Genomic DNA, 25629 nt, shown 5'->3' on the forward strand with positions numbered 1-25629 from the left:
TTTATTAAATATAAAAATAAGGCTTTGAAAGGAGTCTGTAGCTGGTAGAGGTTATACAGTAAAGTATGTACTTTGACATTACTATGTGTCATTTACAGCTTGACCAAGAACAATGTTGTTCGGAACCCAGTCACTGGGGGAAAATGGCATTTTTAATGTCAGAAATGTTTCTCTCTTAAATATTATGCTCCCTACCTTCTGGGTAGCAAGGTGTGCTTCAGGTGACTTATTAAGTATTTTAAAATCAGGTTCTCTTACCTGTCCAAAGGGTGACTTTTGGCAGATCTGTGCAGCAAGGTACAAGATGCTACTGCCAGGCTATACAGGGTCGGCCTGAAGCCAAGTTTTCCTATTCACACTAGTGGATGACACAGTGAGTGCTGCAGTCTACCAGTGACATTTAACTGGTTGGAAATTGGTTTACCGGTGGAGGGGATGAAGCCCTACTCAAGCCGCAGCAACAATTTCTATCAGGGTGCATTTACAAGCAAACACCAAAACAACATGTGCTTAACCCTCTACTAGTATGGCACAAGAGCAGTCAGGCTTAACTTAGAAGTAATGTGTACAGTGTTTATGCACACTTCAAACAGTAATAAAGAGAAAACACAAGAAAAATCGCACACCAAGTTAGAAACATTGGGTAACATTTAATCAATTATTAGAAACCAAAGCAACAAAATTCCAATCAGCATAATCAGTGATAAACAAGTTCAAAGATCTAAGTGAAAATAGAGCCTAGAAGCACAAAGTGGCAACTGTGGGTATCTGATTGTGCAAGAACAGGGACAAAATCACTAGCTCAGGCTGACTGTAATAGAGCGCAAGCTGGATTCAGGGACCAAGTTAGGCCTGCTGAACAAAGAACCTTAAGTCCTGGTTGTGGAGTGTTACAAGATCCTGCGTCAAGGATGCATTGTGTAGTGGCGGTCCAGAGGAAGCTGCAAACCTGCAATGCAAAGTCCTTTGCCATCAGTGTGGATGCCATCGACGAGGGTGTTGCGATGCGAAGGCATGCATTGAGGATGCATTGTATAGCGGCAGATTTGAAACAGCTCTGAGGAGATGCATCGTGCTGCATTGGTTCTGCTCATAGAACCACAGATGAGCTGGTAGAGCACCTTCAGACCTACTTCCTGAGGTCCAGGACTGGTGTGCATCACATGGCGGGTAGGACTCATAGCAGGCAAAGTCCACGTACTGGGTTCAAGGTTTGAAGCCCTTTCTGCCATGTGTGTCTGATCAGGAGGCCAGCGAACAAAATATGTTATTTACCTGTAACTCTGGTTCTCCAGTATTGGCTTCTTTCATAGATTCACATGCTTGAATTGTTCCCACTCGTCAGACTGGGAACCCCCTGGTATATTTTACCATCACTAGTACATACTAAAGCATCACTCTATGATTAACAAGCATCTTTTCCAACCTATCCTCATTTTTCTATTATCTAAGCTCCAGACAATCAGACTGCCCTCATGCAGATGCTCTCCCACTGAGATTTTCTACCACACATTCGGATGTAGGAACAATAACTGACGGCTCATGAGAGAAAAGTAAGGTAGAAGCAGCATTGAAAAAATCCTGATTTAAATCATGTATAACCAGTGGCAAAAATAAGTTTTATGTAGAAGACCCCCACAGAAAGTGCCTCTACTATCTGCATTTGGAGCACAAGCCAGCTGACTGCGAAATGTGTCAAAACTCAAAGGATAGAGAAAGATGACTGCTTTAGCAATTTTGGAAAAAGAGATGGTGAAAGAAAGATCTACAGAAAAGCGAGATAAATGACCCTCTGAGAATGCTATTAGAAGTCAGGCATCAGATGGGGAACTTGGGAGGGAAAGGTTTCCCCAGGTGTACAAAATGTTAGTTAACAATACTCCGGGGGACCTGAGCTCACTGAGAACCAGATGGGAATCAGAGGTGGGGGCTCTGGATTAGATGGAATGGATGGAGGCCCTGATGGCGCCAAGGGTGCTGGTGATATCAGCAAGACTTCGCACAGTGCAATTCTATTATTTACACAGAGCATATCTGACACCACTCAGGCTGTGCCGGGCGGGTTTGCGCTCCACAGCTCAATGTCCAAGATGTGCCGGGGAGCCGGCGGACTTCTTCCAATGGTTTGGTCCTGTCTAGTGCTTCAGGTATATTGGGGCAGGATAGTCCAGGAGCTAAGCCGAGTGCTTGAGATGGAGGTGCAGATGTCCGCAAAGCTAGTCTTGCTGGGGGTGATGGAAGAAATGGGAGGTGCGCGAGTGAAGCGTGCTCTTGCGGGTACGGCCCTGCTGGTAGCAAAGAGAGATATTGCAGCAGCCTGGAACTCCTCTGTGGGTCTGTCGTTCCAACAATGGAGAAGGGGAGTGGACTGGTGTGCGGGGCAAGAAAGGATGGTGTATGAAGTGAGGGGCTGCCCTCGAAAACACGGAAGGGTTTGGGGGCGATGGCTGGGAACACTGGGTTAGGCCGTGGGCGGTGTTTCTTCGCCCCAGGGTCAGCGCCCGCAAAGCCGTTTATCTGTTAGAGTGTCTTACTGTCAACGGTCAATGATGCTACGGAATTGGATTTCATGATATATTCTGTGTCAAGTATCCTGCATTTGCTCTGTTAAAACAATAAAAAGTTGTTTATAAAAAAAAAAAAAAAAAAACAGGCATCAGGTCAAAAAGATTCAGTTGACCGGCTTAAATCATAAAATATAAAAGGTTGGGAGCCTGCAGATGAGATACTGAAAAAGAGGACTAGAAAGTAGTCTGGGGTGGATGCCAAAAACAGCCCTAAAAAAAGTGATGCAGACAAGCTTAAAATAGAAAAGTAAATGATGAACATTAAAAGGTATAAACTTGCAGTCAACAACAACCAACAATGTGAGAGTTGTAGTTGGCGAGTGGAAAGTCACTGACTTGAAACTTACTGGCAATGGGTAAGCTGAAAGAGGGAAGCGGGATAGGTTAGACACTGACAGAGGGCTCATCAATGAGAACATCGGCGTCAACGAAAGAGAGGTCGTGGACAGGAGAGTCACCGTCGACGAGGGCAGAAAAAGTTTACCATTGTCAAAGAGTAATGAGTCAACGATGACGGAGACACAGTCAACTAAAAAGATGCAGTCTAAAGAAGACTTGATGTCGACAAGCACAAAGACCAACAGTCAGCTACACTTAGTCATGTGTCCCAGGATATAGCTAGAGACAACAAATGGTTGAGGCAAAGAAATTACAACTTTCTAGAAGTGGCATTTGCAGAAATGTGACTCAAAATCCGACTTTACCATTAAAGTTGGGTTTAAATTACAATTCTTTAGACACTAAACTCGGCATTCCAATCTGCTCCCAATTGAGAGCTAACACTTATTAAAAGTAATAAGGCACCCCAAGTTATCCTGTGGGACAGGTAGGCCTCACAATAGTAAAAAAACAGATTAAGGGGGTTTTCACTACCAGGACATTTAAAACTTAAAAGTACATGTCCAAATTTTTCAAATATACTTCACCATGTCCTCTGGGCTGTGTAGGGCCTACTCTAGGTGTGACATATGTAGCAGAGAATGAGGTTTAGGCCTGGAAGGACGTTTATTTTGCCAGATCGAAATGGCAGCTTAAAACTGCACACACAGGCTGCAGTGGCAGTCCTGAGACATGTATTAAGGGGCTACTTAAGTGGATGGCACAATCACTGCTGCAGGCCCCCTATCAGCATTTAATTTACAGGCCCTGGGGTACATTTAGTACCACTGTATGGACTTACACATAAATTAAATGTGCCAATTACAAGTAAGGCAATTCTACTATGTTTAGAGGAGAGAGTACAAGCACTGTAGCACTGGTTAGCAGTGGCAAAGTGTGCAGAGTCCTAAAACGGAGGAAAAATAAAATGGGTTGAGAGTATCCGACGGTGAAGGTAAAAAGTTTGGGGATGACCCTGCAGACAGGACCAAGTCCAATAGCCATATAAGCAAGTTAAATAAACCAAAGGCCAACAGCCATATAAGCAAGTTAAATAAACCAATGCTTACATATTTTAAGGGCCACAGCACATACTCTTGAAACAGCAGTGCCCCGGTGTATAGTGTCTAAAGACAGCAATAAAATTAAGCAAAATCACGAGGTTGACCGCTTAAAAAGGGATATTTTCTCAGAGTTTGGCCAGCAATGCTTCACCCACTGCAGGTTACTATCCAGGCATCCTACTGCCAAAGTGAAGGGCAAAACAGAACAGGAAACATGAGGAGGGGAGACAATAGATGATACCTCTTTAACAGCCAACTCCCAGTGGCCCAGAACCTCATATTGGCACAAAACATTTTCGTTAACAACTGTTTGCCAGATAGGACCTCTGTGATTCTTGACAGTTGTGCAATTCCTCTCTTCATATAAAACCTGGTTACAATTAGCAGGTCATTGGTATGCTGATGACACACAAAAACAACTACAAGTATTGTGATGCTTCTATTGCACTTCCAGTTTAATGTGCTGCCTTGACAGATTGAGTAAACAATACAATACTGAAGTCTCCAAACCAATATCCAGAGAGAGTTTTTTCCCCTTTGACCGAGAATTTTTAGGAGCTCATATACAGTCCCACAGAAACAAATATTATATGCTGCAATGTGATTACCAAACAGTTTGAAAAATCCAGTTATAAGACATTAAGAAGTCTAGCACCAGTAGCGGCTGGCAGGGATTCCTGGGGGCGTGGCAGCACGCGGGGGGGAATTTGATAATATATATATATATTTTTTTTAAACGTACCTCTGCTCCCGCGCCGCACCTCTCCTTCATCGGCGGATACTGCAGGCACAGGGTCCCAGCCAGCCCTGCGGCCAATCCTGACGCTGCTAAAAGCAGCATCAGGATTGGCTGGGAGTGCCCATCCAGGGTGCTCCCAGGCAGACTGGGAGCCTGTGCAGGCTCTCTACAGCCCAGCAACTAGGTTGCTCCTTATGGAGGAGCTGCCCCTATCTAGCACAAAGAAATACTGTTAGTGATAACATCAACCCATACAACAAAACGTCTGATAACATTAAAGGGCAAATTAGCTACTACGTTGAAACCTGGCGCACTGAGGTACAGAAATACGAGCCTGAATAAAGGTATGGCTAAACTACTACGATTCTTGCCAGATGTCCTCCTCTACCAATATTACATTCTTCAAGCAGACAAATTGGACCACATGACTACAGCACAAAGATCTTCGTATTAATTAACTCTAAAGGACTGTATGTAGTTTGAAACCAGATACATGGATTTTGAATACATTAATCAATCACTACAGCCAAAGGTTCAAGCTCTGCATTTCGAACTAAGCTCATTTTAGAGCTGTGGCAATGTTATTCGGCAACTGAAAGGATTTCTCTTTTGGTCTTCAATTGCTAGCTTGAGTGAACTGACCAGCACCTAAAAGCAGTAAGATCCAATGACTGCTTCAGGTTTTGTTTCACTTCTGCAACATTAATGTTGGCTCTATGAAGTTACCTTCTATGGGCCCACTTATGAAACTGGTGGGAAGCAACGATTTTAACACTGGTGTTGGTGTACTATAATTTTATTTCTTTAAAGCTGCTGCTATCTTTCAGCCCATTTTTAACAACTGGAAGTAACAACCACTAGCAGCACCTTCTTTAATGTTTTAGTGGACGCAATGGCACATGATTTTTTTTAATCACTATGTCCACTGGCTTTTCCCTACTCACTCTTTAATCATGCATTCCATGTCCTTCCAGAGGATTTAAAACTGCCATTTCTGCAGACAAGAAGCGCAGGGACATTTAGTTACAGATTCTCGCAACACTGGCAGGAATGGCTAGGTGGAAGGAAGTTTATGATTTTAAATATAATAGCAATAGACTGATTTAAATATTTTTTAAATATCGAGAAGCTTGTATGGGGAATGGCATGGTTAATACGGTTGAACTTTGGGCGCAGCAGATAGTAATCAATGTTCTGTTTATTTCTGAAACTGTAGCTACGCAGCTCATAATGTTGAAAAGTTTGGTACGTATGAGAATTTCACTATCATCAACCCTACTTTAGTAGAAAAGGTAAATAATTAAAAATAATAACTCTTGTGATTGATAAGGACTTGTTCAGTGGTCTAGAAGCTCTTCCCTACACACCCACAATTCCTATGTCTAAGAGCATGTGTAAAACGTTGAAACCCACAAAGAACAACTACCCACTAACACAATTTACAGAGACAAACTAGTTCAGAAAAAGTATGTTCTTGATCACTTTTCTGACAGCTTCTACATTTTCCATGTGCAGATTCGGATTCCAGTGTACTGCCTTTGCAGCATACTGGAACAGCCCTGCACAACCCACTGGGATTGTGGGGAGGGAATACAGACAGATTGTGGTAGTTATAACAAGGTTCTCTTTTAGGCTGGTATGAACATCAAATTACCATTAAGGTATTTAGATGCATTTCTGTAGATAAAGGGATGGATAAAGGTCTGGAGCACAAGTAAAAATACTAAGACGTGGCACATTAAATGTAAACATGTTGCTGTAGTAGCATGATCATTTTTAAGGAAAATGTTTGCATTTCTTAAACAGCTAAAATATTTACTAAAACTGGCCTTCTGGAGATTTACTTATGGTAGTTGTATTTTCCTTCTCATTCGAGGTATTGAGACTGCACGTGAAACAATATGTGCTTCAAGATACTAATCCGAACTTTCATATAAACTGCTTACACACCAGTGGCCCAAAAAAAAAACACTGAAAAGAATATAACAAAAGACAATAGATATGGCCCAAAAGATTTTAATTGTCACCCAGGCATAAAGTAACTATCTATTCAGGTCCATTTATGTTCATGCCCTGTGTAAAATATTAAACCAATGTGCAGAACAACTCCCATACATTCTGACTATGAAAGTCTATATTCGATCAGTTGTGCTCTCCTAGGTTAACCAGTTTTGAATAGCATTACTTTGTATGTCAGTGGAAATACAGAAAGCACTGACAAAGAAGGGATGTCGCACCTTCCAAAACTTCTCATAAACTTGTTTGATGATAGATTCGTGGTTTGGAGACATGCACAAGAGGAACAGTAATTTCATGTGCACTGACTGAAGACCTCCAGGGGTAGGTTCCTTCCAATATACATTGTGGATCACTTCTCTTCAAGGATACACTTTGTTGGCTCAGGTATGGTCATTGAACTGGTACACTTTACTGACAGACAAGGTGTGTTTGCATGTTCTTGTTTTGTAGCAACTTGTCTGCAAAACCAGATTGAATCACCCATAGGTCCTGCTGTGTGATGCTCTATCTCAACCTCATTCATTGTTCAAAGGGTGAGAAATGTGCTGGTTTTAAAACACAACCTTCGGTAGGTAGCGGAAGAGATCTAGCACAGACTTCCTTGTAAAAGGAGTTTAGGAAAGGATTTTGAAGAAAAGTTCAATGCGTTTATCAGTTGTGGGTTTTAGGTTCTTGTGGGCCTTCAGAACTGACTCCTTTCTCCTCCATCTCCTCTGAAGTGGAAGCTGGCTCACCCGCCATGCTGTTCTTCTGTAACTGGGCAACCTTCTGACGGAGTCTCTGCAGAACATATTGTGCGGTTTGCGTCAAGCCATGCTGTGAATGACAAAACCAGCAAAACACATCTTTAACATGACAAACATAGCTCTAAGAACAGTAAAGAAGGGCTTCAATTACCCACATCATCACATGTACATTCAGGTTGCTTAACTCTCACCAAGCACTGCAGGCAACTTAGACAGAGGTACTTCCAGGCAAACATACCCCACCCCCCACCCACAGCGCCTTGAGGCCCTCCAGGGCGAGTAGCGCGCTCAATAAATTTTTTGATTGATTGAACATACAGACCTTACAAGTACAGCAGTACAAATACAGTACTGTATAGTCTGGACAAAATGGGACTGTACATACCTGTAAGTACAAACTTTGAAAGACAAGAAAGTTCCTAATCAGACATATATGTTTTCCACACTTTAGTGTGGATTAAGAACCAGCTAAGGACATCAGAGTTCAAGAGAGTCAACAGCGACTAAAATGAGAAAGAGCAGTTAAGGGAATGCGTGCCAGTGCCTGAGTGAGCTTAGGGAACTGAGGGCTAGAGTATGATGGGGGGCACCTGCTAGATAGCTACTTCCTTTGTTAGTCTGCTGAGTATTGAAAATGGAGAGAAACGCAGCTCTGAGCAGAGTCGAAAGGAGCACCAGTCGCCTTTACATTCATCATGGGCTCGCTCACTACAGCAGAGCAACAAGTTTAGGGTTTCTCACCAGCATGGAAACACCTAAAGGGCACGCTCACAGATCAAATGAAAGGCTTAAATGAGCAGAAAGAAATAAAAAGTGTGTTCACTCAGAGAAGTGACTAGAAAGGGTATAGCAGCAAAGAAAACCCTAAGCAACAAATGGCACTCTAGCTAATGTGACTACTTTATTCATTATAACAACCAGAGTAAACTCAGGGTGACTGTTTCGAATAGCTTTAGTGTTGAACAGCACTGTGAATGTGGTTTGCAAGCAAGAGGCCTTTTTGAGTGGTAAAAATAATATGTCAGAGGCATCTACAAAGCTCTCCACAACAATGGTCCTGCCTACCAGAAAGGCAGTATTCACTTCCACCAACATTCCAAACGCTCCCACTCTGCTGGTCTCTCACTAGCACACACCTCATGCAAACCCAAAAGCAGCAAGCACCTTCTCGTACTGCCTCCAAGAGCCTGGGACGGCCTCCTAGTCAATCTCCTTTTTTCTTTACTTCCGAAAGAAGCTGAAGACCTGGCTTTTGGAGTACACCCCCAGGGCTGGCCTCACACACCTACTAAAGAATGCCTGGACACCCTCACAGTTGATTAGCTTGCTATAAAAACACTGATAAGCACAGCGTTGCATAACATCACATACTGGTGTTATACTTCTTGATGCATGACTAAACTGAATAGGTCTTATTAAAGGTAAAATATTAATTAAATCAAGACTGCAAGATACATCACTTAATTTGTCCTTGACTGTCCCCCCCCCCCGTCCAGCTACACTTCAGAAGTGAAATAAAAGCCAGACTTCATGTAGGAGTCAAGAAAGGCAGCAGTTAAGATTGCATTGCATGTACTTCCATCACAATACTTACTTGTGCACCAAACCTAAGTTTAAAATTAGCACGTTTCTCACAAATTTAAAGCAGAGCGAAAATTAATGAGGCAAAGAGACAGCGCAACAACTAAGTACTACCTCAAAAAGCACGTAGCAAGAAGGTCCAGAACATGCTAGAGAACAGAACCTGCATATATAGTCAGTCCATCTCGAGTGCCGAAATTGACACTTTTAACATAGTAGGATGATGCAATCAACAACAAACAAGGGGATGCACTTAGATCAACTTGGCAGGTATCCACTAAATGCATCAACCCTTCATTCTTCCTCTTTTTTACGTGGTCATCAAGCCCAAGCAACCTGGCTCAAACAGGATTCTCTCCAAACGCCACAGGAAAGGCAGAATCATTACATTCTTGTGTCTGGATTGCCATATAAGTTTCAGTTAAGGTTGTTTCTTCTATCCTGGATAAACAACAGCAACCTTCTTTACACTGCTAAACTTTACTCACGTTCGCCAGAATATCTGCTATATTGCCATGTAACCCAGTGCATGGGCATGTCGAAAGAGGTGAAACATCCAGTGCAGGATCTTCTAATTCGTTAAAATTTGTTATTGAGAATTTTCTGCATAAGTACGAAATTCTAATACTGTTATTTTTAGCATGCAGTATAATATAAATATCCACACTACAGCATGGCAGGAAGAGACTGTACCAGCATAACTCTTCTATTCAGCTAAAAGTGGCTGGCACTTTTTCTCTAAAAAGGGAATGTTTGTATTTTTATATTTCTTTAAACTTAATAAAGGAGATTTAAACCTAGAAAGTGAATATTGTATTCAGACAATCTGCCATAATCAAAGTGATTGAGCATTTAATAGAAGTTTAATCTGAGTGAGTAAACTGTATCTCACTTCTTAAAAGTAAATGCAGCCATTTCCAAATTAACAATTTGCCCTCTTTCAACTACGCACCAATCAAACTTTTAGTCATGCTCTAGACCTAATTTATCTGACTCACAACGCACTTTCTTCAGGTCCAAACCGAGACCTTGCCTGACCTACTCACAATACAATTACATTAAAAAACGGGTCACACGTTACAACAAAAAGGCACCTAATTATTCAGGCCTATAATAAATAAAATCTGCTACCAAACTCTTCAATTAGCTCTACAAAACATTACCGAAGAGGTCTCCTTATTGACAAATTTAGGCTAGGCCATTAGCCTTCACAATACAGGAACACTTGACATTCTTCTACTCAACTCCTAGTTGATGGTAATATCTCTCCACAGCTTATGATTCATCTGATCATGATTTCTGCTGCGGTAATTGATAGGATATAATCTTTCTACACAGGTACAACAGGTTAAGATTCAATCCTCTAGAGACTTTTCCCGTCCTGGTCTTTGCGTGGAGCAATCCAGGCTCCTACTCTTTTACTATCAATCGTATATGGAGCCACTAGGAAACATTATAGTTAAACATGACATTGCCATTCATCAATATAGAGATAAACCTCCAACTCTACCCCAAAATGTCTTTTCTGAAGAATACAAATCAGTTAAAAATCTTCTGGAACTACCATTGTAACTAGGTAGTCATTTTTCCTCCTAAGCTTATGCTATAAAAACTGAATTTCACAGTCTTTAAAGAATCTTCACCCTTTTCTCAATATTGGTAAAATGAATTTCTCCATGTTGGCATTACCCTTTTCCTGGGTTTTCCAAGTCAGATCTCTTAGCATCATATTTCTCACACTTCATCATATAGCCAGTCTTACAAACTATGATTCTAAAAAATTCCACCCTCTATGAAAATTAAAACCACTGATGCCCCCAGAAGAGTTCATATCATCACTTAAGGCTTAATTCTTTCTGAACTATATATGTTACGTTTTTTTAAGTGTGCTTGGTAATCCAAACACCCATGTAAATACAACAATAACTAAAACTGTCTACATTCAGAAAGATGATATCTTGAATGTAGCAGATTGTGATTCAGATCTAAAAGGGAAATGGTAAAATTACAGAAATTAAAAGAGTGCTCTACTAAATCAACAGTAGATGTACATTTCCGTGAGCACAAACATAATGTCTCCCAGCTTAGATTTCAAGTACTGGAAACAATCAATAGTGATACAAGTCTAGACATACGGAGAAAATTACTCTAACGAGATCAGCTAGATAACATTTGACACTCTGCAGCCAAAAGGTATAGAAATGTGAGATTTTTAAAAACGTTCATTATTTGAGTGGTATACTCTCTACGATTCATAGAACACTGTAATCCTTTGGATATTTTGGATAGATTATACCAGGCGCTGCTCCTCTGCTAGGACGGAGGAGCGTTGCCCCCGCCAGCTGCAGCAGCTGCAAAACCTTTACTACAAAATGATAATAAACTACGGTTATTATTGTTTTGTAGTAAAAGTGGCGGGGATATGGACTGAGGGGGGAGTGTACAGCACTCCTCCTCACTGCCCATGTATGTTTGGCCGGCCGCCTCGGGCTGGCAAAACATACATGCACACTACGCTCTCTCCAGCCCAGCACTGTGTTGCCAGGGTGGAGAGAGCAGGCACAGGCTCCCAAGTCAGTCTGAGCGCGCCCTGGCTGGGCGCTCCCAGCCAATCCTAATGCTGCTCTAAGCAGCGTCAGGATTGGCTGCAGGGCAGGCTGGGAGCCTGTGTCTGCAGCCTAGGTGTGATGTGGTGGGGACGGCGGCAGCAGCGAGTGTAGGTAAGTGCATTTTTTTATTTTTTATTTACCCCCCTCTCCTCCCTGCACGCCACCCCATCCCTACAAAGCACCACAAGCTGCTTCTGGATTATACTACAGCTACTGATGATACAACAGTTGTACACTGCACTATTTTATTGCCATCTTTTGCCTGTTTATTTGAATATTTTTGTACTATGCTACATATCCTCTCCAAGCACTATGTAGCAACTCGTTACACTATATTACTTCCCCCCCTCAGTACATATGGTGTCATTCTGAAACCTTCAATCACTTACACCACATGGCTACACACATTCTAGTTTGTACGCCCTTTTTAACCTAGGAATGAATGTCACTTACTATAACATGCCAACAGTTTGACAGATGGCTGTTGGCACTGGCAGAAATATGTGATCCAATCCGGTACTCATCGAAGTTTGACTATCAGAAAGATTTATAGTTATCTGAGGTGCCCAAATTAGATTGCAGAAGAGCCTTGGTATGCATCTCACCAACTCAGATGCACAAGTAATTGTGCTATCGAATTGCAATGAGTCTTTACAATTGTCAGGCACCACATAGTCAGCTCCTTTATTACAAAATCATACACTTCAAAGTGACTGCTACTTCTGACTGAGACTTGTGATCCACGTGCATATACCATAAAGGAGAACTCAGAAGAGCCATGTTCTAAATCGGGAATCTCTTCAGTTTCAAAGGTAAGGCTAGTCATAAGATGTACTGAGGTTTTCACCCCGCACTCTAGCAGAGTATAGGCACTTGCTACAACCCTATAGATCTGGATCGTTGCTTTACAAAAGCTCAAACCTTCATGGCCTACATTTTTAACTACACATTTGTTGTGTATTTCCACATGAGGTTTGTAATTCTTTTTTTTTTTTTACACCTTGTCAGGAGAGTGCTTGACTTTAACAATTCAGATGCTGATGTGCTCCACACAAATGTGGTTTTTCACACTTATTTCACCTCTAATAGGAGATATTTTCCTCTACATCCGTAGTGTGTAAGTGACTTTGCCACCCTCTAGATTTTTAGCACATTGTGGACTCGGCTGGATATATACACTTAAGACATTTGCATCTTACAGATCTATCATTTAAATACTACAGTTTACTGTGTTTTCATGATACATCTGGTGCCATCTTTATATTTTTAGATTACAGCATACCCTAACACCGGATTATCTGTGTTCTTGATTTCAATTTTGAGTATTTAAAACTGCTTATTTCAACAAATGTAATTGAAGTATTTACTTCTAATCTGACTCATGCTTTCTTGTTGCGCATCACGACTTGGACAACACATTAATTAACTGTATAGGGCTTTTTATAAATAAAAGTTATAAATAAATGCATGATTTTTTTTCAACTGATTATTCATTTTTTCTGATTTTCACTTTACACCATTGTATTTTGGAACTCATTTGGAGACTAACAGCCCCCAAACGAAGGAGATCTATCTGAAGTGCACTGGGGACATAAAATAATGTACACATTCAGGGGCATTTTCTAAATGGTGTCGATGTTGCAATGAAAGTAGGCCATGATCTATAAATGGACCATATGCCACGTTGTGACAACCAACAAAACAGTGAGGGAATAAAAGGAATTATTGTGTATAAAATTATGGACAGCACTGCTTGATTTGAAGCAGGATTTATCAACGAAAGCATTGTATCTATGATTAGTCTTGTGTGATGTGATGATAAATGGCGTAGGTATTCATAAGACCTGGACTGGGTAAACAAAAGGAGCCCCGACACAAATGCTAAAAATAACCCTTCTTCCTTCATCACCTTTTCCAGTCTCTCTCTTTTCATTTATCCGTTCTCTCTCTATTCTCTCTCTTCTCCCTCTCTGATTGCTTTCTCGCTTCCCTCCTCCTTACTTCTTCTCTTTCGTTCTCTTGAAGCCTCCCCCTGCCTGCTGCAATTAAACTTCGGAAAGAGGGGGAAGTGAGAGAGGCAACAAGAACAGCCCCGTGCTTTCGAAACCAGCTCCCAGAGGCTTCAGCCTATTGGAGAAATGCCTGGTCGAATAAAAGGCCTGTTCAGCCCTAATATTTATGAGTGTTTTGCACCCTGGAACATAAAGTGTTCCTAGACAGCACAACATGAGTAGATAAAAGTTAAGACTGATAGAGAATCAGATCGTGTATACCGGGAACCAGCCACTGCCTTTATGGCTGCTACTAATGTTAATCCAATAACAGAAATAGTAGTAAGGTAATCACATCCTTGAGTTACTGCTCTAGTCCATTCCAGACACTAACAGTCTATGTAAAGAACATTACTACAACATTTATTTACTTTTTGCCAGACAGTCCAACCACTATAGGGGGGAACTCTAAGAGTGATAAAAAAGGTACCCTAAAAGGCATGTCTAACCATGGTTACAGGTAAGGTTTTTCCATCATACCATCGATCAATGTTTACTAATAAAATTACAGTACCTACACAGAAACCGATATTTGAAAAAATACCTGTAATATGTGCATTCCTTTGAGGGACACCACGGCCAGTTCACAAAGTCCATCACAGGTCAGGTCGACATATGCCATGGAAAGCAAAGGACTTGGGAAACTGCGCTTCCAGAGTAGGTGGTACTCTCCATTAGACTGGAAGGAAGAGTCTAGCCCAGAGTCTCCTGAGCTCCAGTACTTGTAACATAGAAGCTCCTGGGAAATGAAAGACAAAACAATAAAAATAGAAGATCTAAATCACACTGCAAGCATATGCACCTAACAAGAAATCCATGAAAACTAACCCAGACTATCCAACGATTTTGGAACACCCAAAAGCATAAAAACATAATCAAGCTTTCCAGAGCCCTCAAACTAGGGTTGGACAACTAGAAATGCTGCTACTATAAGAATATACTGCCCAACTCTTTTAAAAGGATGGTCTGAGGTACACAGAGTACATACACTGCCATACCTGCCCGTATGTGCCCAGCAGGATCTCTCCAACACCGTCAAAATCAATGTCTGTCACCAAAGCGCACAAGACGCTGTCATACTGGTCACTCTCCGGCAGAACCAGCTGGTCCTGAAGCCCCCTCTTCAAAACATTCCTGCGAGTAAAAAGATATATCATTAGCTCCTCATCTGAATTGCTGTGCTATCGCCCTTGACTGCACTAAGAGAAAGCTCTGCATACTTAAGTTGGCTCGAGAAGTTAGAGGCAGAGCTCCAAAGTTGTAATTATGTTATGTTATTGAGACTTATATAGCGCCAGCTACCCGGAGGCCTCGTAGCGCTGTGAAATTGACTATTGTGGCACTCTTAAAGCTGAATTTCCTTTCAGGATCTTGTCCATTATGCAGTGGGTGAGATGTTGCTCACCTACGACTGAAAACAGCAGCAATAATCCTTTCAGATCAGATTTTCACTTTCTGTGAAGAGTGCAAACATATGAATATCACAAACATTGATTCCTATATAGAACAGTTCTTGGTAAACAACACACCACAGAAGGAAACATCAACCCAAGCAGCCTTCACAAACTGCAGTTGCTACAAAAAATATCTATTAACTTGCACCAAAAATGAATACCTTGAGACTGTCTGAAACTGCTTCAGGATATTTAAAAGTAAATACCCGAAAGAATTCCATGGATATTTATCTTTTCAATATTTTTTTTTTTACATCCTTAAAGAACAACACTTAGTTTTACTGTGGAATTTCCAAAGTATCAAAGGACATTTTAGAAATGAACACTTTTGTTAGCCTTTATGAAATATTTCCAAATTATTATTGTATTACATAAGTGACTGCTGCCTGTGCTATGATGAGTTAGCTGGTGCTGTCTAACTTATAGGCACAATAGGAAACACAAGGTTTCACTAATTAGTTAAACCAGTATACAACCTAATATTTCACCGAGTTAACTGCTTTTCAGATCCAACCAGGCACGTATCCAATGTCTGCATCAACGAGGCTTCTTACAAAACTTTAGAAAATGTCCCATTGCTGTAATTTGGGAATGGTTGGTAACATGTCTTTATTGGACAGTATTCGTCATGTCATACATGCAAAAATACACTTTTGTATGGCATTACATGATAACAATCAACTGAATAAGCAACATGCACACATCACCAGTGACTCAAATGAGCAAGTTACGTACCTTTGGTAATGCTGTTTTTGGTGGATACTCTTTTCAGCTACAGTTTCCTTACCTTGTGAATTTCCCACAGGACCGGACTGGACCCGCAAAACTCAAAAGTAGTGCTCATGCACACCAGCAGTTGGTGCTACAGTAAATTCCATTCGGCTCCAAAAAAAGAAGAGCTGAGGCGCATATAAGCACCACCCATGCTTGATGACGTCAGTTCCTTTCTTTCCACATCTTTGGACGCAGTTCCGGGGCTTCACTCCTCCTTTCTTGGCTCTGTGAAAAGAGTTTTCTGCAGAACATTTTCCAGTGTGCAATGGATATTATCCCCTAAAATGATAGAATTCAATCCTTGTAGGGACTGTCACAAAGAGAAGTCTATGAAAGATCCCCACAAGGGTTGCCTCTGTTTCAAAGTTCTTCACATGCGTCCATGGTCTGCAAAGCCCTGATAAACCCTTCTGGGGGCTGCCTCTTAGCCAATGCTTAGCAGATTTTAATGCAGAGGTGTATTCATCGAAAGATGGTCTGTTTCTGGGCTGTTTTGCCCTTCTTTGCCCGAGAAAATCCCACAAAGAGCCGATCATCCACCCAATGTCTTCTGGTACGACGGATGTATAAATGGAGTACCCTTCTGGGGCTCAGACAATGGATCCCCATTCCCTACTTTGAGGGATAAGGCAGAGCACAGAAGGTCAGAAGCACAATGGCTTGTCCAACATGAAAAGGCGTCACCACCTTTGGTAGTCTGAAGCTTCGAAGCTGCTCGGAAGGTCATAGTTTGGAAGTAAGGCAAACATTTGCTCCTGCAAGCAGAGTCAAGGGAGCCAGGCAGTCAAGCAGCCATGCAGGGAGGGGTACACTAGGTATTAAGAGTGCAGTGCCCACCACTGTGCGGAATCATCCGGCCTAGAAGTCAGTGCAGCTTGTACCCAGGAGTCTGCCTGCTCCCTCCTTGACTGGTTTAACTGATCAGCTCCCAGGTGGTCCGCGTAATCACACCTAGCAACACCACCCACTAGCCTCCTGCTAACACAACCACCCATCCATTCCTGTGGTGAAACTCAGAGGGCCCCGTGCAAAAGCTGCGCACACAGAGCACGCTCTGCTCGCTGTGCGCTCACTGTGTGTCTGCCATGTGTTCTGGTGTGCCACAGCCTGATTGGGCTTGCCTGGGCTTATCTCGTGCTGCACCTGGATTCATGCTGCTGCTGATGTTTACTTGGAGGAGGGGCATAGCGCTTATAAGGCAGTTTAGTGTACAGCAGCGCTGGGTGCGCTCAAACAACACTGGACCAGGCCACCATTCTTTCTTGGTCTACTCAGGATGAGGATCAGTCATCTGCAATGGGCAAAAGTAAGTTCACCTCTGTGAATGCGATCTTAAAGCTCCATTCCCCCGCCGATTGACCCCCCCCACCCCCCTCCCCACCCAAAATGATTCACAGGGTAAAATCTCCATTGTAACTTTTTTTTACCTCTGCTGAGGGAGTCTTGAATGAAAAAGTTCACCTCTGTGGAGAAATAACTGGCTTTGCACTCTTCAGGTCCTCCCAGCACCCCTGTGACTCTAGGTTGTTCTGAACCATCCTTCCTTTAATAAAAGGCCTCAAGGGGCCTAAATAACTTGGGGGCTATTGAAGGGGCAGTGGCTGAGAAGGACATTAATAACATGAGGTTATAGGGCACATCACTGCTGTTGCCACCACGAGGGTGTTTGTGGCTGACTCCTCAGACCCCCTGAGCTAGTTGTAACCCCTCTCCTTTCAAACACTGGGTTTGGTGGTCATGGTAGTCCCACCACTTTGTGTAATTCCTCATCTGACTTGGTCATCAATCTCCATCCTGCAGCCACACCATATGTTGTCATCTTGGGTAATGATCTCCTCCTAAGGAAAGGGTTGAGTAAGAATTGTAGTCAACTCAAACATAAGGTGATGCATTGTTTGGTTGGTCATTAATATGATCCGGCAAGTTAGTTAGACTGGGAATAGTGTTAGGTTTGAGACAGAGTAGTGGTCAACTTTAATAAAGCAGGTGCGGCTTCCCAGGTTCTGGCACATTTTTCACCCTCAGTGTGCAGTCCATCTGTTTAAGGGTCTTCCTCTTGGGTTTTTGCTATAGGCAGCCCCAGCTGCAACATTCCATTCATCTCTCTGCAACAGGGTGGCTTGGTCACAAAGCCAGCTCTGCATCACTCATTTATCACTGCTAATAGGTTTGAACTGTGGCCACTGTCCATAATTGTGACTGACATCTATCTAAGCTAGGAAGAGAAGGTGCTAGCAAAGGTGTTCTTAGAAAATTTCCATATATATAGTTTCTTCCCCCTCTAATGCCATTGATGTTGTAAATTGGAACGTTGCTGCCCTTAAGATCAATAATCTGTGTTTGTTTTTCATGTCATCATACTTGTGAAAGAGAAGGCAACTCTGTTGACCTTAGTACAGAGCGGGCAAAGCCCCATAATGGATACACAGATAATGTGTTACTATGTACTTGTACTAATGACAAGAGTAACAATAGTTTGAACCAGTGCAGTCATGATATAACATTTGGTGCAGATTATCCACTTACTGTTTGTCCACTTGCAGCTGGAATAGCTCACTCAAAAGCCCCTAATGTCCATCTCCCCTAACCATAAACAAAAGGAAATCATTGTGGCAACACAATGCTTTGATGCAAGAAGGGAGGTTACTTTGTTAAGTTGGAATGTTGAGAGTCTAAAAACCAAGCTGAGGGATAGTGACTGACGCAAGTTTAAGGAAAAGTTTGATTTTTGTTTGATGCAAGAGAGCTGCGCTATTAGGGACTTACTTTAGGCGAGGTTATTCCAATTTTCAGATACTGTCCAAAGGCCTAATGTGGGTCGACCGTTGGGAGGCTTGTGCATTTGGGTGAAAGTAGCCTTAGGTAAAGCAAACTGAAACAAATTCCCTAGCTATCCTATGCCCAAAAATACCCTTGGGAAATAAAATACCTCTTACTTTTACTACTACACGTATATAATAGAAGTATGAGCAAGTCGTCAAAATCTCCAAGATTTGGGCAGTTAGATGCCATGTTAAATATTCACTAGAAGAAATATACTACAATAATTGGGGTGGGGGAGCTAATGCCACTTTCAAACAGGCTGGTCTAATCAGAGAGATTGCAAGAGATGTAAATGCCTATTGGGCTATCCCAACTCGTGCCCAGATGGTTAGAGCAGCTGCACAGAAAGTGATTTTTTCATTAACCCATAGATTGCATGCACGCAATGGTAGATCTATTTCTGACACCCAGACAGGGCCCACATTTAAAAGAGACCATTAAAGAAGTTGTACTACCTACATAGTTCAGACCTGCTGTGAGCACTATAGACCAAGCTTTGAGATTCCTGGCAATCAAATGGAAGAATGTGGACTGGGGGAGGAGGGGAATTTGTATGTGGTCTTCATAGACCTTAGAGCTGCATTTGATTTGATCCACAGGAATAAGCTATGGTCAACACTCTCTAATATGGGGGTTCCATCAGGCCTTTTGAATCTTATCACCCGACTTCATGAAAACACCTATGCTCAAATTAGATGTGGTAAGGAGGGTGAGCTGACAGATCCCGTAGCTATTAACAGAGGAGTCAGGCATGGGTGTGTCCTGGCTCCCACTCTTTTATTGCTTTACATAAATAACTGTATTCGTTATCTAGAGAACTGCACAAACGATTCGCCAAAATTGGCTGGAAAGAAAATCCCGTGTTTGTTGTATGTGGATGATACAATCCTGTTAGCTAAATCACCCATGGGAATTCAAAACCTGGTCAATCAATTCTGTGCCTTTTGTAGGGATTATGGGCTTGATGTTAATGCCAAGAAAACAAAACTTATGATATACATTACTTTAAGGAAACGACCACGCGCCAAAATCGAAATGAATTCAATCTCGTAGGAGAAAGTAGAAGAGTTTGATTATTTGGGCATCAGATTATCGACCACAGGAAAATGGGAGGCAGCTATCGATAAGGGGGCACTTATTATAAGTCAAAGAGGTGTGGCCCTAGCACGCAGGTCTAGAAAGGCTTCGAGTCCCCCCTTGATCACAATCGCGGAGATCTACAATGCCCAAATCCGTGCGGCGGCCCTGTACGGTGCAGAACTTTGGGGACTGCACAGAAGATTGGACACTTTACAAAAAAAGAAAATAATTTCCTTAGACAGGTCTCCCGGTTAGGGATGGGCACTCCAATTACCCCTCTCAGGCTCGACCTAGGATTAAATAGCATCAAATACACAGCGGCCCTGAGACCACTTTCTTATTGGATCTGTCTATGGAGAACTGCCGAGCTTGAACCATTCAGGGTGGCGATAAGAGAACTTATAGCTTCTCCCCAGGGCCCGACTAAAATCCTTTGGTTGCAGGAGATGCGATCTGCCTGGGTTAAAATAGGATTTCCCCAATATTGGGAACACCCGGAGTTGATTCCCAACAACGCAAGGCAACTTGTTAAAAGAAGATATTGGGAGAAAGTCAATGAAGATACACAACATCAAAATGGGATGGGCAGGCTAACAACAGAATTTCTCCAATTCAAACATTAACCCTGCCCCGAGATTTTCATGAATCTTCCTATGCCTCCATTTGCTTGTGGCCTATATCTCCAGCTCAGATATGGTTCCCTGCCTATTAACAACTACACGGCTCATTGGTCATCAAGCAACTTTTTAACTGACAGATGCATATCCTGCCCTCATTGTAAAGAAACAATTGAGCATATCCTGTTTTTCTGTCCTTTATACAAGAGTCCCAGAGGAAAGTGGGTCATCCCCTCTGCAAAAATGTGTTATTGCAGGACAGAGCTGATGCCACCAGAATATGTAAATATGATACATCCACACTGGTAGCTTCCTCAGTCACTATATTTGTATCGGAGGCTTGGTGTATCCGTCGTAGGCACATTTCTGCTAAGGGCCCTCAAGTTGGCTAAGCTTTTGTTTACCGAGGGAGATTCCAATAAGATGCATATTTCTTTGTTCTTCCTTTATCTTTCAGATGCGCTATGTACCCTGTCATTACTATGAATTTTTGGAACTTTTATGTGGCATTTTCATGTATTTTAGTAGGAACTCACGGCCTTTTATATGAGTAATAGAGATTGCACAAGTTTATAGAGATGTTCTTTTATGTGAAATCTGCCACGCCACCTGACTAATTACTCTTTTTTGCTCTCAAATTAGCTAAAAAAACCTGAAGTATAGTCACATGGAAACTAATAACGGTTTATATTTGCAAGACAGCCACAAGTTCTTCTTTTATAATTAATTACCTTATCTATGTTTTAATTATTGTATTTTTAAGTCTGACCATAGCCTCAGTCTTGAGGATATTACTGTAACATTTTAGACGTCAATTGGTTATCAGGTCTTATTAGCATTTTTTATGATTGTTATTATGAATTATGATGAGTTATCGTGATCTCAAATGATTTTAAACTACTATGTAAGACTGTAATGTTTCTAAAATGGTCTAAATTCTTAGACCGAATGAACTTAAATAAAAATAAATACTACCTACATACTAAAAGGGACTAGTTTATGGTGCGACAACTGATATGGAGATTTTATCAACACACAAAAGTGATTATGATCTGTTGGTCTTCCATCTCAAAAGACAGCTCTTTCCTTAAAAACTACGGTTTATCCATTACAAATATTAGGAAAAATGTGAAATGGCATAAAATCATTAAGCCCCCATTCCCCCAATCAATGAGTCTGTTTATAAAACAATCCCCAAAATGTGGTAGCGTTTCTTAGATCATTTATCCAATCCTATCCTCTTGTACTTTGGAAAGAACATTCAGTTATTTGACCAGCTCAGGTACCTTTTCACAAGAAACCTCTCTCAGGATTAAACTCAACAAGAAGGCAAATAATGATTTAATAGGGAGTGTAAGTTAAAAAAGTAAAACTGTTTCAGGCAATACACTTGGGGATAAGTGAGGTTTATAAAATATCCTAAAACAGTATGTATGCAGTGCATCAATAAGCTAAACTTAATTGGGATCATAGGCTCTATGAAGATTTTCTGGACGCATCCAGGCACAATGCTATAAGAATGTTTTGCAACCAAGTGTCTCATGGTGCCCAGAACTCTATTATGAAACCAGAGGTGCATGGCCAGTCAAGTGAATGCATGAAGCATTTTGAGGCTTTGATTAACAATTGAGTGGTACCTGAGGTTTCTAATTCCTCAAGTGAAACTCGTCCAGCTGGGCATGATCTGGAATCAGGAAATCTAGCTTTTTTTCCACTGCAAGACATGCTGTCAACCATTAATGCCCAAAAGAGGGACAAAGCTCCAGGTCTGGAGAAAATACCTTCAGATCTCCTCATGTCACAAATTTGGGCCGAATTAATAAATAATATCTCTAATGCAATAATCTATGGCACCTCAATACCAGACTCCTGGAGAGGAGCTGAGATGGTGCCAATTTATTAAACAGATAGTTGTACTGACCCCAGCAACTATTGCCGAATTAGCTTAATAGATAATCTGCAGAAAATATTTTGCAAACAGGTGTTGGATAAACATTTAGCCTGGATGATAGATAACATTTTGAGGGAGTTCCAAGCGGGATTCAGGCATAAGATCAGCACCAATGACCAGGTCTTTCTCTTGTAAACATGGAAGTCAAGTCCATTGATTTTGCAAGAGGTAGCTTATATGTCACTTTTGTTAATCTACAAGCAGCCTTTGACAAGGTCCCAACAGTGAGGTTGAGGGAGGTCAAGGCTTCAAAGGGTGTTTCCCATGATTTAGTGGATTCAACTATACGTTTACACAGATAATTTTGCTCCAGTTTGGTGGGGCCACAATGGAAAGGAGACTGAAAGGATCAAGGTCAATAAGGGTGTTTGCCAAAGCTCTGTCTTGGCACTCGCCCTTTTCCTCCTCATCATAAGCAGGTGTATTGATTACTTAATTGTTAGAATGATTTGTCAGTCTTGCCAAGTAAAGAAGGTGCCTGTGTTCTTGATTGTAGACTATACCTTACTTATTACTAAAACACCAAGAGATTTGGAAACTTACTCCAGAGGTCAGTAACTTTTTGCAATTTACACAGTTGGAAATGAATATAGAGGAAACAACATAAAAAATTAAGGGGAAAATAAGACTAGGTAACAAAGTTTTTGAAAAAGTAACTTAGTTTGATTACTTGGGTGTTAGGATATCAGATTTGCATGTCTGCCTTGAGCACATTATAAAAAAGTACACCCTGCTTAAACATAGATAGAGTGCGTTAAAAGAATGTTCACACGTGGAAACTTCCACCCTGAAGCACCAGTTTTGGAGATTTATAAAGTCCAGGCAACGAGTGCTGGTCTTTATGGATCTGTCTTCTGGGGTTACTGTAACATGGATAGGTTTGAGAAGGCAGAAAATGCTTTTATAAAGGCCCGGTTGAAGCTTTCAAAGAATGCTCCGTTAATCCCTATAAGATTAGATTAGGGCTTGAAATCAAACACAAGCTTTGCTGAGCTCTGCCCCACTTTATTCTGGATAAGATTTGGTCTCCGGAAGAGCTGAGAATTTACAAGGTCTCCTTGACATAATTTCGTATTCACCTGTGATAAAAATTCCATAGCTGAAAAATATGAAGGCTTTATTAATTAGCCTAAGGTTTGGGGAATACTGGCAAAAGGTCTCATGAATCAGCAACGATTGTTAATTGTGTAGTAAAGAAAAGATGAACAAGTTACTTACCTTCGCTAACGATTTATCTGGTAGAGACATATTCTAGTTGCAGATTCCTTACCTTAGAATTTCCCCAGGCACCAGAATGGATCTGGAGATTTTTCTTCGATCAGTACCCTTGCGTGTCATTAGGTGGTGTTGGTCGACTTTGGGGGGTGTCGTTGGCATTGTGGTCGCCGTGATGATGTCAGGCGTCGTACCTCAGCACGGTGATATCAGATAATGACTTTCCACGCTAAAGCGCAGAGCCATGAAGAACACTGAAAATGGTGTGCCAGAGCCAAGGCCCTGAATGGGGAATCCCTGTCCCTAGAAATAAGTTCACAAGCGGAGAGGATGGGTGGGCTGGTAAGGAATCTGCAACTAGAATATGTCTCCACCTGATGAATCGTTACCAAAGGTAAGTAACTTGTTCAACTGGTACAGGCTTCTAGTTGCAGATTCCTTACCTTAGAATAGATACCCAAGCAATGCCATCCTCAGTGGTGGGCTGCCAACCAAGATCATACTAGAAAGTCCTGCAGGACAGAATGACCAAAGTATCCATCCCTGCAGACCTGACTGTTCAAGCAGTAATGTTTAGTAAACGTGTGCAGGGATGCCCATGTTGCTGCCTGGCAGATATCCAAGACAGGAACTCCGTGTGCGGACGTTGTGGTAGCAACAGTTGCTCTGGCGGAATCAGCACGCAAACCCTCGGGATTGCTTCTTGGCCAAAGCGTAGCACATTCTGGTGCAAAGTAGTACCCATTGTGAGATGGTACTCTTTTGCACCACCTTCCCTTACCCACACCCACATAGCCAACAAACAGTTGATCGTCCACTCAGAAATCTTTAATACGATTGAGGTAGAACGCCAAATCTCTTTTTGGATCCAGGCGGTGGAGTCTCTGCTCTATATGAGAAGGATATGGAGGTGCATAAAAAGTAGGCAATGTGACGGACTGGCCTACATGAAAACATGTAACTACTTTGGGAAGGAATGAGGCCCTAGTGCGTAACACCACTTTGTCAGGGTGCACAGATAAAAATGGGGACTTGGAAGAAACAGCCTGAAGCTCACTCACTCCAGTGAATGCAAAAAGAAAAACTGTTTTGAAAGTAAGGAGCTGTAACGGACAATTGTGTAACGGCTCAAAAGGAGCACACATCAAGTAAGTAAGGACAAGATTGAGGTCCCACTGAGGCATGATAAATAGAGTGGGAGGAAACAAATGGGTGAGACTCTTAAGGAAGCTATCAACAATAGGAGACTTTAAAAGGGCAGGTTGATCAGGCAATCTAAGAAAGGCTGAGATAGCCGATAGGTAACCTTTAAGGGTACCCAAAGCAGAGCCCTGCTGGGCCAAAGAAAGAATGAACAAAAGAACCTCAGATAGAGGAGCAGAGAGGGGATCCACAGACTTGTTGGTACACCATGCCACAAATTTATGCCGACAGACGTATACAGATTGGTGGAGGGACGCCTGGCTGCCAAAATAACATCACAGACTGCGGGTGCTAGGTCGAAAGCCATCACCGGCAGCTGCTCAATCTCCACGCATAAAGGCGAAGATTGGACAGGTTCGGTGGAGAACCGTCCCCTGCTGCTGCAACTGAAGATCCTCCTGAAGGGGCAGTCTGAGTGGAGGATCAGTGGCCATGCTCAGTAGCTCTGGATACCATACGCTCCGTGCCCAGTCCGGAGCCACCAAGATTACTTGGCCCGGTCGTTCTTGATCTTCTTCAGAACTCTGGACAGAAGTGGTATAGGAGGAAAGGTATAAAGGAAGCCGGAGCTCCACTTGAGACGAAAAGCGTCGCCGGGCGAGTTCAAGCATCTGACATTGCCCGTTCTCTATGGAGGCGAACAGATCTAACCAAGGCTCTCCCCACTGCTGAATGAGACCTTGTGCCACCTCCGGATGGAGACGGCATTCATGATTAGCTATGCATCGATGACTGAGTTTGCTCTGGCGTTCAGAGAG

General features: G+C 42.1%; 1 protein-coding gene across 1 annotated transcript in view; it reads right to left on the bottom strand.

Moving 5' to 3' along the window:
* Positions 1-6748: 6748 nt before the first annotated feature.
* KPTN (kaptin, actin binding protein) overlaps positions 6749-25629 on the bottom strand; it is a 152138-nt gene continuing 133257 nt past the window's right edge. Inside the window, exons 10-12 of the mRNA XM_069207497.1 lie at positions 14753-14888; positions 14299-14493; positions 6749-7583 (exon numbers count right to left, since the gene is read on the bottom strand). Coding sequence (XP_069063598.1) covers positions 7419-7583; positions 14299-14493; positions 14753-14888 — 496 coding nt within the window. The 3' untranslated portion in view covers positions 6749-7418. The remainder of the gene's footprint in view (positions 7584-14298; positions 14494-14752; positions 14889-25629) is intronic.

This window comes from Pleurodeles waltl, chromosome 9 (assembly GCF_031143425.1).
Source record: "Pleurodeles waltl isolate 20211129_DDA chromosome 9, aPleWal1.hap1.20221129, whole genome shotgun sequence".
NCBI lineage: Eukaryota > Metazoa > Chordata > Amphibia > Caudata > Salamandridae > Pleurodeles > Pleurodeles waltl.